At 34.4% G+C, this 14,827-nt stretch overlaps 1 protein-coding gene across 3 annotated transcripts in view; it reads right to left on the reverse strand.

The window, feature by feature from the left end:
* The window catches only part of FUT8 (fucosyltransferase 8), a 91,120-nt gene that overhangs the window by 26,019 nt on the left and 50,274 nt on the right, over nucleotides 1-14,827 (reverse strand). For all 3 annotated transcript variants that reach the window (XM_032189178.1, XM_032189177.1, XM_032189179.1), the window contains 2 exons: nucleotides 10,724-10,838; nucleotides 2,915-3,152 (listed from right to left, as the gene is read on the reverse strand). In XM_032189178.1, coding sequence (XP_032045069.1) covers nucleotides 2,915-3,152; nucleotides 10,724-10,838 — 353 coding nt within the window. The remainder of the gene's footprint in view (nucleotides 1-2,914; nucleotides 3,153-10,723; nucleotides 10,839-14,827) is intronic.

Raw genomic sequence — 14,827 nt, forward strand, 5'->3', positions numbered from 1 at the left:
TGACCATATAAGACACTTAATTCTGTGTAGAAGAGATTGCTATCTAAATTGTTTTGCCCAGGATAGACTTTGGAAACCTCAAAACTCGATGTTGATAATACAACTAAAATAAGTGTCAAGAAGAGTCTATATAAATGATAAGAAGAAAGGCAAATGTACAGATTTAAACAATTTTTGTCATTATAGGAAAGAAACACCATTTACTCAATTATTATTCTATGCACTGTCTGCAAATTATAGGAAAGCAATTATTTAAATTTATATTTTCTGACTTTTTGGCCTATTTCTGTAATTTATACTGATATCCTGTTACAAGTATTCACTTGAATAATTATACATATATATAATTAAAAACAACTTTTATTAAAATCTTCTATACAAAGCGTTGTATGTACAGTATGTAGGAGTATATTGTTTACAATAAATGTAAATAATAATAAATTTTAATGCATTTATATATATTTATTTTAAACATCTAGGAAATCCCATGCTGATTTCACAATACATTAGAAAAAAATGTTAAAGGTGCAGTTCTGCAGACAAACCTTTTAATTTTGGTTAAGAATTTCAGACTTACTTAGAGGACAGGGAATAAAAGAAAAATGAGAGCAAAATCTATATCAATTTGGGGAGACAAGAAAAACATAGAAAACCTCAGGAAGATAAAATATCTTTCAAATTTACTGGCAATTAAGTATTCTCTGCAGATTCATACTGAAGCCACACTGGAAATAATGCAACAGATCAACTGTCAGTATCATTCTTCCTCAGTGATCACGCCATTTCAGAAGATCAGAATTTAACACACTCTGTAGTGCTAGTGGCTAGCTAGTAGGGATCATAGATGGAGTCTTTCTTTGCTGAATGTTTTCTCTCTCTAGAGCACTGAAATTCAAACTACTGGCATTCATTAATTAGAAGAAAATCTGATCATACCAAGATCATGTTCAGCCTTCAAACAAGTTATCCTGATGTAGAGACTAAATTAAAAATATCTGTAGAGAGCTAAAAGCAAACATTATTTGTACTTTCATCAGCAAGAGCCCATACTGCAGGAAATAATTATCTATTTCAAGACTTTTGTGAAAATATGTAGTCTTTTTAAGCCATGTGTGCATAAGTGTTCCACTGGTTTATAGCTTATTATAGTAAATGCAAGGCTCACAAAACTGCCTCTAACTAAATTCTGGGGTCACGTTGAGCAGGCTACCCAAGACTATGTCCAGATGGCTGTTTCAGTTGCTTACTTTGCCAAGCATGAGTAAAACTTCAGCTGAAATTTTTGATATCAATTTTCCATTTCAATCTACTTATTTTTAGAAAATATTCAACCATTTCTAAAGCCTAATTTCTGGAAAAAAATCTCATTTCCAACTAGATTTTTTTAGCTAAAGTTTTTTAGCATCTTGACGCTTTGAGGAACAGACCTAAGGTATAAATGCTGTCTCGATGTGTAAAATACACAATTATGTTTAAGCAGCTATCTTTAAATTGCATTTTGCAAAACTAAAAAATGTTGATTTTAGACCTCTAAGATATCTATTGAGCTCCTGAACCTCTAGGCAAGGGCAGGAGGAGCAAAGTCCCTTCCACTGTAATCGAAGATCAGGTTCAAGTCAAGATCACCTGATGAAATTGAAAAGGTACAAGCCCATGGGGCCCAATGACATGCATTCCAGGGTCCTGAGAGAACTCTCTGATGAAGTTGCCAAGCCACCCTCCATCATGTTTGAAAAGTCTTGGAAGTCAGGTGAAGTCCCCAGTGACTGGAAAAAGAAACATCAACCCCATTTTTGAAAAGGGTTGAAATGGGAAGATCATGAAAAAGATCCTCCTGGAAGCAATGTCAAGGCATATGCAAGACAAGGAGGTGATCCGAGACAGCCAGCACAGCTTCACCAAGGGTAACTGGTGCCTGACCAATCTGGTGGCCTTCTGTGATGGAGTGACTGAATCAGCTGACAAGGGAAGAATGACTGATGTCATCTACCTCAACCTCTGTAAGACCTTCAACACAGTCCCATGACATCTTCATCTCCAAATTGGAGAGCTATGGATTTGAAAGGTGGACCATTCAGTGGAAAAGGAATTGGCTTGAAGGCCACACCTAGAGAGTGGTGGTCAATGGCTCTAGGTCCAGGTGGAGGCCTGTGATGAGTGGTGTCCCTCAGGAGTCTGCCTTGGGACTGGTACAATACCTTTGTCAATGATATAGACATGGGATCGAGTGCACTCTCAGCAAGGAAGTGTTTAAGGCCAGGTTGGATGGGGCTTTGAACAACCTGGTCTAGTGGAATGTGTCCCTGCCCATGGCAGAAGGGGTGAACTAGATGATCCTTAAGGTCCTTTCCAACCCAAACCGTTTTATGATTCTATGACTGATCTACAAATAGAAAGGTCTTTACCATTGCCACTGCTTTTACAACTTGAAATTCAAGTCAGTTTGGTTTATATTAGAAGTTATTTCAATCTGGGGTGTGTATGGGTGTGTGTGAATGCCTATTGTTTTACTATTATCTTTTTTATTTTGTATTGTATTTATTTTGCTTTTTATTTTAAACATGCTATAGATTACCAGCAATAGCCCCTATTTACTATTCTCTTCCCACAAAAATTGGACTCATACCTGTCCCAAAACACAGATGCAGACTCCTGAAGGATTATATTTCAAACCTAAAACTTGAATTAAGAAAAAAATCTCTGTCAAAGCACTAGAGGCGTCTTAATAAGTATATTATTTTTTCAATACACTGAATAAATAAAATTTAAAAGATGCTTATGTATGCAATTGCAATCATAGTTATTATGTTATACATAACAATCAAGGAAGAAGTATCAAAACAGTTGTACGTGAGAGAAGCTGAGAAAAAAAAAAAAAAAAAACTTATGAGAAATTTTTTGAGTTAAGTCTTACCTGACCAGTGTCCAGTGGTGGTACCGGATCTGTCAGTACATGTCTCACTTACAGGCCTAAAGACAGTTTCCCAACCACCAGTAGCATAGCGCCAATTCTGAGACTCTAAAATGAGTGTTCGCTGAGTGCCATAAGCGATCATGAAGCAGTAGACTACATGATGAAGTTGACAACCATAGCCGCAGCCTTTGTTGATATTACACACAAGTTTCTTAGCTTTGCTGCAGTCCTTCGGGTTCTGTAAGTATGGATGAAAAAGTAAAGCTGAAGAGAAGATATACACAAAGGCATACATACTTTTTTGTGTGAAAAACTGTCAAATGTCATAAATCACACAAGCCGTCCTGCTATAATACATCTCATTAAAATGAATGAGCAAGCCTCAGCTCCATGAAAATTTTATGTGGATTCTTCACAGTGAACATGAACAGTTATTGAGCATACTTCACTATCCTAATGTAAAATAGAATACCTTCAAGATTTTAAATTATTTTCTCATTTGTAAATCTGTTTGAAGAACGTAACATTTGTACTTAGAGTTCACATTTAACTAACATGATTCTCAGGTCTGTAATGCGCTTTCTTAATTTTGCTTTGGTGTTTTTCCAAGTTTATTAGTTCTTTTTCAATGAGTATGCATAACTTCTAAAAAAAAAAAAATTTTCACCTGTCTACAGAATGGACTTACTAATGGACTACTTCCCAGACTAACTTACTACACACCATATACAGAAAATAAAACACATAGCTGAACAGATTGATAAGAGTACTACCTATAAAATAAGGTACCATTATACTTCTATAATCCAAGAAAGCACAACAAAGGAGGCATATGTGAGTGGGATGTGAATACCAAATACCAACCATTAAATATTTTTAGGTATGTAAATGAAACAACAATATAATCTAACTAAGTTTTTCTTTCTGTAAAACACAGTTGCTTGCTGTATACATTCATACTTGCATGTCTTTAGATATACTTCTGCATTCCAAAAAGCTTTTTCATAAAATCCCTAGGATGTAAAGTTAGTTTTCAGCTAAACTGTCAGAATACTGATATTTAAGCATGAATATAAACTCTCTCATATCTAACTGACTTTAAATGAAATTTTCTATAATTCAAGCTTTGAACAAATCAGATCTTTCAAAAATCCAGCAAACACTTTCTGGAGAACTAAGATCTTAAACATAATCTGAATAGTTGAAGTCATGAAACACTTAAAAAAAAAAATTAACTTGTGGATTCATATGTGTAGAGGAGGGGAGAACAGCTCTGATCCAAAAATCAACAAACAAACAAAAACCACTCTGTTACTTCAGCATTTCAGGTTTTCATTTAACATCAGGGGTGGTGGTGAAGGTGTCCACTAAATGGATACAGCTGAACTCACCCAAATAGGGAAATATGCAATTATTTTCTACCTTTTAAGCATTGGCAGTTTCCAACTCCTTCTCCCCTAATAAGTTATACAGTCCTTTAGGCTGCAAATGACCTTGCCTGTCTAGGTTACAAGGCAAGTAGCACATTCAGGTTTCCTCTGCGAGAAATCTAACACCCTAATTTTTTCTTAGTACTTAACAAACTTTGTAAGGAGGTACACGGGCCGTAGAAAGGTAGTTACATAGAAATGAGATACAGAAGTCTGGCTGACATCTTTTTATTGCATCTGGCAAATCGCCTATTACATTGCAAATCTACAAAACTGCATTAGTGCTCAGAGTGGTGTTTATTCTTGGATTCAATTAATGTTCATTGGTTTGCCTGTTTCAAAGAATAACCTTGAATGTCTTCTTTTAAATAACTGACTTAGGTAGCTACTTTCTCTTCATATGACTTATTTAAAATGGCTCCTCTACATCCATTTAAAAATTATTTTAGCTGAGATATACCAAACAGGAACCATAAGCCTCTAAATAAAATTATTTAAAAGTTATTTTTAGTATCTATGGTTCACCAGAGAAATGCTGACACTATACATCTTTACAAGAAGAATTAAGAAACTGAAGCAGATTCCACACTATTATGACTGACTGCTCTGAATATTTAAGTTTATTAATTTTAACTGTAATATGTCTTCTGAAAAGACCAGACTCTGGTTCCCTACTTGCTTTCTCCATAGTAATCATGATTTTGTAGACCTCTGTGTGTCACATGCCTGTCTCAGTTCTCTTTGACTGAAATCTTCACCTATTAGTCTTAGTTCTCAGAGTTGCCAGTTCCATATATTAGATCATCCATGTTTCTTTCCTCTTCAGGTTTTTCTGGTTTTATTATATCCTTCCTGACACTATGGAGCTAGAACTGCACAGCACATCCTTAATATAGATCCACTGTTAAATACTGTTGAGCATGGAAATAGAATTCATAGAATTACCTGTGATAACTCCAAGATCCTGTTACTCAGTGGTATTAAGTCAACTGTATATGTGTATCCACACTGATGACTGCCTTCCCTCAGGTACATAACTCATAATTCAGTGCAGATGACTGTAATCTACAGTTTTCTTATCCAGTAAGAAATATCATGACTGGATTATTACCTAATAGCGTGAGATTCTTCTGCATCTGTTAGTCTCAAAGTGTTTAGAATGCTCATGGTATTAAAACCAGCCATCTTAAATCAATGACTTAAAATACAAGATCTTTTTCTCAATTTTCTAGCTCTAATTAAAACCAAAAAGAGAGAGGGAGAGAGAAAGACTGAAATCCTGGAAAGTAATAATGTAAACTGGTGTTGAAAAAAAAAAAAAAGAGAAAACATGGGAAATGTTTGGAGGGAGATTATACCTATAGTGGGAAATACTCACTACTGAGTGGGTATTTACTTTTCCCTTAAACAAATAGCAATATTTTATGTGGAACCACCAGCACGAATGATGAGAGCAGACCATATTTCTAGTCACATATATTCTAAATAAATCAAAAGACTAAATAGATCTAATGCACTCAAACAAATTATTCATGTCATGATTTCAATTATTGTTTCTTATTCCCAGGGAATGACTCTTGAATAAAATAAAGCCGTGGTCCACTAAATTTGTAAACCACTCAAAGATGCTGAAACACAACAGTACTTTCTTCATGTAACATGTGGCTCCAAAACTAGATTTTCTGCTATTTTTCCATTCAGATTATTAGCATACAATAGTAGCAGCAAAAATCAAATTAAGTCAAACCTGTTAGAAACGTGATCATCTGAAACACATATAGGCTATACCTATACAGGGAAATCAAATGTGCTTGATACTTATTCTGGCTGGCATAGAATATACTGCACCCATGTTATTAAACTCTCTAAATCTCTTAGAAAAGGGTAGACACACACAGCAGATTTATAAAAAGTGTTGCATGCTAACTCTGAAGCACAGCAAAAAAAACTATTTGGGAGAAAACTACTTCATATGAGTTGAAAGCGTGCCAGGAGCTGTTCTAACTATTTAAGAATATAGAATATTATGTTCCAGTGTCTGGGAATGTTCCCTGTCATTGTTTGACTAGAGTAAAAATAGTCTTGGGACTATTTCCCATCTCCCACTTCTCTTGTTGCTCAAAGAGCCTCCTTCTCCAGGGGTCTTTTAATTAGCATATTCACAGAGCCATCAGGATCAGATGGGAAAGATGTCAGAAGTAATGCTTAAATGCCTCATAACCATCTACTGTTTTCAAGTGGGCAGTTAGCCACCAAAATACATGACAAACTAGCACAAGTAAACACTGCTATTTACCATACATTTTACTAAGAAAAAGGACTGTTTTGTTTGTAGATGTTAAGTGTTTAGAAAAATGCATTATCATCTAATGAATCAGGATAGTTAAGACTGGAGTGGGCGAGCAGTCTGCTACAAACCACAAGGTAACCTTATAAATACAATAATGTTAATTAAAAAAAGGTGTTGATTTTTATATTTTCAATAAATACTGTATTGCTTAATGCTACACAGTCTCATGGAGGAGACAGTCCCACACAGATTTTGTGGAAAATCCCAGGTTTTGAGAGAATGATGTCAAGGAAAGGTCTTCCTCATCCTAGTTACCACAAACGCAATTCACACAATCTTGTATTCCCCCTTCCTTATGACGGTACTTTCAATGTGTAATGGGTTCTTTTCATACTAGCTCCCCTTCAGTATTGGTGGGGAGTTTTCTTCCTTTGCTAATCAGAAACAGTATGAATTGGATTTTACATGTTATTACTACCATGTGTGCTGTAGGGAAAGAGAGTTAGCCTTATCTACCTCTAATGTTAATTCCTCTAGCTCACACCTATGCTCCTACAATAAACACGCTTCACAAGAAAAACATTGCAGCATGGAGGTGGGCTACACATGAAGCTCCTCAATGCACTATATACAAATTCTAGAATAAAACTTTGTGTAGGTATCAGCAGTGACTGCACTTTGTAAACAGGTTATTTCCCTAATACCATACTTACAGAAACTGAATTTACTAAAAAGTTAATGAAGATGACACAAGACATGTCTCAAGAAATACTCAAATCATTTTTACATTTTCTTTAAAGTACAGAAATGATAGAAAGAACTCAATTCCTTTTTATACCTTCACAAAAAAGTCAGAAAAATTGGCTTGCCATCTGCTTTTCCTCTTTAATAATTTTGTTTTATTTCTAAGTCTTTCTATTTTGCCCAGAAAGAATAACTTTTAAAATGATTGGATTCATTCATTTGCTTATGTTTTTTTTTTGTTTGTTTGTTTGTTTTCTAGTCTTTTAGGGAAGGAATCAAGTCCTCTCTTCCATTGCTGTGCAATTAATTCAATGATCTGACAAAGATGGGAGAAGAACTGAAAAAAACAAGGTGAGCTTGCAATATCAAACTGTAAAGACTGTTCAATACACAATGAAACTGTTTACAAAAAAATTTAGTAAGTGCCAGAGATGTGCAATCAAAATAATCAAAATAACTGCTTTTATTAAAAACACCTATTATTAACTTTAATGGGGGGAGGGATGAGAAGAGAGAAAATTTAATACACTTTCTTAAGACAGAAAAAAAATAAGTTACAAATTAAATCAACAAAAACACTGGTAAATGCAGATACCTTTGAATGAAGTCTCTCTTATGTATACATACACCACCCCAACTAATTAGTATGACTATGGTGGACTATGCTGTTACGGACTACTTTAATCACATTTTTTTTTTTACCTAGCTAATATTTTTAACCTCAAAATTTGAACAAAATGTCAGATTTGCGTTTTTTATTTAATTGAAAGCAAAAAATATTCTGCTATTGGAAGATGGCACGGTGAATCATAAAATCCCTAAAATACATAAAACAAAAAAAGGAAAGAGCAGTAAAGCAAACTACCCCCTTTTTTTTTTTTTTATCATTTTCTCACTCTATCCTACTTCTAGAATAGAGTACTATACTACACAGTACTATTGGAGCCCTTGTCTGACAATTTAAACATCAGACTTCTCTTCATACTCATCTCTGAATGTACAGTCTTTTGCTTAAACATAAGCTCCTAGCCTTTTAAGTGTTGCTCTAACTACAGGGAACAAGCTAAATGTAGCCTCATTAAATCAAATTTATGATAATACCATCCAAATGAAGTAGCAGTCATCACTATGCACAATCATTCAGCTGAATGATTTCCCAGGGAGACGTCCCAAAATAATGCAGCTATCATGGTTCAACATGTCCCAGCAAGAAACCATGCTGTACTATTATTCTTCACCCCCCCACACCCCAATATTACTTGGATGTTTCACATCAGAGTTTTTGGTATGGAGCTGGGAAGGTTGTTTTTTTGTTGATTTTTTTTGTACAAGGTTATTTTATGAATAGAGGTGCATATCTGTAGTTTCAGACCATGGACAGCTTTACATTGCTTACTCACAGTCAGCACTACACTCTTCAAATTGCTGAAATCCACAAATGTATTTTTAAACATAACTACTAGAAAACACATCAATTAGTCTTCAAAACATAGTCACAGGCACATTCCAGTTTTGGATCATCAATCAGTCAAGACAAGAGATATTTTAAGCTTTAGAAGAGCTCCAAAAGTTTATGTCCAGCTTGGTGTATAGGCATGTAGGCAAGAGTTTCCACCTTCTTTTTTTAATTTTTTTTCAGTCAGAGGAATAAAGATAAAAAGGCAAAGAGAGATGACAGTAATTATATATGAGAATGACAAAACAAACAAACAACAAAAACAACAACAGGGTATTAATACCTGTTCATAAAACATCCATTTAATTTATTTTAATGTGTTGCTGCTTATTTTTGAAGCACAAAAATAGTGATATTTTTAATGACCTTTTGATTTGCTAAAAATATCAACCTTTATCAAAGTTATAGCTACATTTTTTGGAAAACACGTACTACCATTTTCAATTTAAATCTCAAAGACGAGTATTAAGAAAACACATGCCCTTTCTAGATCCTTCCATGCAAGACGGCTGCATAAAATTTGGATCTGATGTACAGCTTCAATACAATGTTCTTAATCTCTATCATCTACCGGTCACGAGCTAATAAAAAACAAAAAAACAGCATAATTCCTTCTGTAATATAGAAGATGAAGAAAAAAAAAATGAGAGAAGAAGGAAAACACTTTATTATATGCTTCTCTGTGCTACAGGATGAACCTATAATGCTTAATTTTATATTTTAAATACATGAACAAATATGAAAAAATGTTCAGTTCTTCCCATGTGAGAAATATTAGGATTGATTCCTTTTTAACTTATTTGTAAAAGAAACAGAGAAATGAAAACAGCCTGCATGATGGAAATTGACCCAAGTATATTAGACCCAATTCAAATTCTGAACATAATGCCACAACTTTCTATAAATCACCTAATCATTGTGATTATCAGGTTTTCCTCTCAATGTAATGAGATAAAAACACTTACCCTTCTCAGAAGTACTTGGTGACATAATATACTTTCTGAAAGTCTTTTACTAGTTTTGCTACAAATACAAAATATTATTTAGTATTCTGCATTTGTTGTGAATTGGCATTGGTTTCATTCTTAGTACTGTTTTTACTTTTTTATTAAACAAGTCACCTCTACATGGACGAAAGCCCTTTGTTATATCCTGTACATACCTAAAGAAATTTTAGGAAGATCTAATTGGGCTTTCAGCCGTTTGTAGGTAATTTTATTTCAATTTCACTAGAAAATAAGGTAAGTATTTAAGTTTTGTCTAAATCTTATAGACATACACAAGGCATATATATACATTAAAAAGGCTTTATGAGCTCAAATACTATGAGTACCTGTGAGTACACAATTTTTGAAACAGACTAGGACTGTACAGCATTCTATACAAGCACTTCAATTTTGTGTACTCATTCCTCAGAGCAGGCTGTTTGCTCAGAATTTGCATACGAAGACTTTCATGTTTTATTTTTAACACTACGAACATATATACATTCTTATACTCTAACAGATGTAGATACAAAGCAAAGATTTAACTTTTGTAATAAAATAAAGAATTCAAACAGAAAAGTACAACCAAGTGGAAACCATGGATACAGAAAAATGAAAAAAAAAAAAAACACAGCACAGATATACTTCTGCCCAGTTACAAATAGAACTGTAAATAGCCGTTTCTCATTATCCTCTCTTGCCTGACATACTATTCCACATATGCATAAAATAATTCTCAAAACAAATGTTCTTATTTCTATTGTATTCAATTCATTTATATATAATATTCACTTAAAATTATCGTGTAATTATTCTGTTAAAAAGATACAGCTAAGTGTTCTATCAAAAAAAAATATTTTTTTAAATTAATTTCCCTTGATTTAAAAGCTGTATTGTTCCTACCTGTAGGTAAGTTATTCTCCTCTGTACCAGATCTGTTAGATCTTTGGCCTCTTTTTCCCGCCAATCTCCTGCTCCATCTGTTTGACTGAGGTAGTACAAGTCCGTCATTATTGACCTATAAACAACAATGGGAAACAATCTTGAGAAAATAGGAAACAATCCTAACACTGAAGGATTACATGAAATCAAAGAAAAATGAAACAGTTATTCCAATGGCCTCAAAACCAGTTTCTTCATGTCACCTCCTACCCTACAATCCAAGCAGCAACCAAGAAAGACTGTGTCCTCCATTTAACATATGTTCCCTAACAATAAGTAATTATAGCATTAAACAGGTGATGGGCTAGAAAAAACATCCCAAATCATTCTTGTGGATACTAGAGAAGATGCTCTTTGAATGTAGTCACATTACTGTGATCAACAGGCAGTCAATACTGTCTTGAGACCATGAAACTTTATCTTATGAATTCATGCAAGAGGTTTCAGAAAGTACTCACAATCCTTTGTTAAAAAAATATTTACTCTGTAAATGTCTGAAGTAAACCAGGAACAAGAAATTCACATGTGTTACCACACAGACATGACGATAGGTTACTGCAGATTTAACATACAGTCATGGACACCTCCTTTCTTTGCTCTTGCTAGGAAATGTGCATTCTTTAGGTTTATTTCTGCTACATTCTTTTGCGTGCAGCAGACCACCACAATAGCTTAATAAGACAGATTTATAAAAGACATGGACTAATATCAAAGACCAGGGTTGGGCTCCATATAGAGAGACAAAGTAGGGGGACTGGTGATCACTTAGCCTGAGATAGCTAAGTGCAGACGAAAGATGAGCCTGAATAGGATTAATAGAGGATATTGCAGGTGGCAAAGTGGCAGAAAGAATTTCAGATATTGGACTCGTAGATCCTTATGAAGTCAAATGTAGTCTCTCATTGTGTTACTAACCAACAATATCAACTGGTTGTTGCTATTTTTGTTTCATATCATAAACTAAATCTTGGAGCTGCTCTGGAAGCATTTTGCTCCTAGAAAGCAGAGTGGAGTAAGGAATCTGGCTCTGTATTTCATCTGCATTTGATTGTCACACACACACAAAAAAAAAAAAAGCGGGGGCGTGAGGGGTCATTTTTATCATGTTTTTAAAGTCTAGGCATTTATTCTAGCTGCATGGCAAAATCACGTATAAATATCCTAGACACTGCTGCACATCAATAAATAAAAACTCAGAGGAAAAAAGATGTTAGATGTTCCACCAAACTGAAATAATGTGAAAATATGCCCAACACTATGCATCAAACCTTGGCCAGCTACCACAAATACAATGATGACAACTGTTCAACAGGATGAGAAGGAATGAAACATGGTAACAGCCACTTGGCAAACAACAGAAAGCCAACATAGGATACAGTCATGGCAACTAGTAGATTAATCTTTTCTTTTTTGTTAACTCTATATCAAATAGTCTTTCCACTGTTAAGATGAAGCTACTCTCAAAGACCCTCTTCCCTATGGCAACTACAATAATATAATTACATATACCAACACAGGAAACTCTGCACTGGACTACGTTGTTTTTGAAACAGACTAAGTAGTGAAATACTAGACTAAAACATCTATCAAGACTGGCACCCTTAGTGAGAAAATCTACACAACCCCTAGGGTAGAGCCAAGAAATAGCATTTAAGGTATCAGACAGTAGAAGTGCTATCATGTTAGCAACAGACCATTTGCACAACACCACTAAGGTTACCAAAGAACTCCAATACTAGATAGCTGGAGACACAGAAACCATCTTTAAGTCTATCATCTCTAAAAGCAAGCAAATTTTTAATATGACAAAAGTTTTCCTCACAAGCAATAAGAAAAATCAGCTGCTTTGCTTAGATAGCTATCTTGTCACTGCATGAATTTCTACCCCTGTATCCACTTTCCCACATAATGAAGACACTAGAAACTTCCCTAAGTACTTACACTTAACCCTAAGCTTTCTAACCCAAATATTATTATACGTAACAAAATATGTAAGTAAATTTATGTATATATATAAATGTAGCAATACCAGCTTAACGTACAGTATTTCATTTATCTCAGATATATAGGCAATATTTTCAATCAGCAATTACCAAAACAGCCAAATTCCAGTGAGTCTCAGAGTGAGTGACAGCATCTGACTTGCTCGTTGTAAATTTACGTTCCTTTTTAGGAAAAAGATCATATGGACTGTGTGTAGGGAAAAAGAGACTGGGTAGCTACAGTGCATCCTAAGGAAAAAGGACATCCCATAAACAGCATTGCTGCACAGGCTGAAAGATGTGCACACAAGGAGCCAGGAATCTTCCTGTAGCTTAGGAAAGACTGAGACTAAAATGAAAGGGGGAGACAGACTTCAAAGGTGAAAGAATGAACTTTCTAAGGAATAGATGCAACCAAGAGGTGCATTCTGCAGCACAAGATCTTTTTTCTACCTGAAGCCAATGTTGCAAATACACCAAGTACACAGACTGAATACTGTAGGAACATTTTTGTATATTTTCTCTTACAGTTGTTTTGAATTTCCATATTTCAAAAAATTAGTCTACATTTTATTTATTTATCTTTGAAACAGTTTCTGGCTGTTTGGTTTTCACTTAAAAAACATCAGAATTCTTTGGGGACCTCACTACACAGGAAATTCTACACAGATCTGCTTCTAAGACTCAACAGACTTCATGACATTCTTCTTTTGATAAACACCATGTAAAGACTGATCTTATTCAACAAGAAAATTGTTTAAAAAAAAGCACAGCTGTTATTCACTGTACCATATATACAAACTTCTTCAAGTAACACAGACTTCTTTGGTGGGACTTAAAATTTTGAGAGGTCTACAATGTACAATTTTAATATGCAGTGTAAAGAAGTGTGTTTCTACCAGGAGTTTCATCTCATCCTTAAGTAAAGATGGATATGAAGATAAGGCTGTCAGACAGAAATAAAGATAACTTGAAAGTTGGTCTTAGTGAATTAATAGTCATCGGTGCTGGAAGGAAAGGAGTAAGAGAAAGATTCATCCTGGGAGGTAGGGACATAAAAATATTCTGGCATCAAAACAATATTCAAGATTCCACTGTCACTACTGCCTGCTGCAATCTAGAGTATATAAACACATCAGTAATGTGTACAGCAGTGATTTGGTCCCCATGATGGATATCAGTAAGTTTGCCATAATACAATGTGCTCCAGTTTCAGCACACACAGTTTAAATGATATGTCAAAAATCAATGACCTGCAGCCCACGAACCTAAGAGAAAATAACTTCTCTGGAGGCAAGCAAACATTTCTGAGTAGAAATAACTATTGAAACGATAAGGATGTGGCAGCTTCTCTGTTGGTTGACTGTTCAATGGAAGATCTGAGGTTTTCAGAAAATACTGCTTGGCCAAGCACTACTTCAGTCAAACACGCATTATTGCACTCAGCAGAGAAATAATTAAATGAAACATAATGGCCTATTTTATACAGATAATAACTCTAGATAATTGAATGGTCCCTTCTCACTTTAAACTCCATCAATCTGTGACATTCTGGGGTTTGAAAGATTAAATTACAAAATTAAATAGATTGAAGTCTTTGCCCACACTAATGATCAAACTCATATTTTTAAACTTATCTGTTTTTTTAATATTGTTTACATGACTTCCAAAAATTTCTTACCAGGTTTTCCTTTTACTACAGTAATATTTTCAAAGGCTCATGCTTTAGTACCGATGTTCAAACATGCAGATCTCTCAGATTTTGGGGGAGAGATACTTGTTTAAGGTGGTATATTTAGTTAACTCCAAAATTTTCTTTTGACTATTTACTAACAAGACAGAAATTGCCACTGAAATCCTGTTGGGAACATAACATTTTAAATGTAATTGGCTTACAGAGATCTTACTTAATTTTTGACACTTCTTGAAATAATTTTGTTGAGCATGAACAAGACTTACACCGAATGTTTTAGGTATTTCAACAATGATATTTCAACAAAAGGTATATCAACAATGTGGAGGCCAAAGATCAACAACTGAAAATACAATTCCAACATAATAATGAAAACTTAAGCAAAGGTAA

This window comes from Aythya fuligula, chromosome 5 (genome assembly GCF_009819795.1).
Source record: "Aythya fuligula isolate bAytFul2 chromosome 5, bAytFul2.pri, whole genome shotgun sequence".
Classification (NCBI taxonomy): Eukaryota; Metazoa; Chordata; class Aves; order Anseriformes; family Anatidae; genus Aythya; species Aythya fuligula.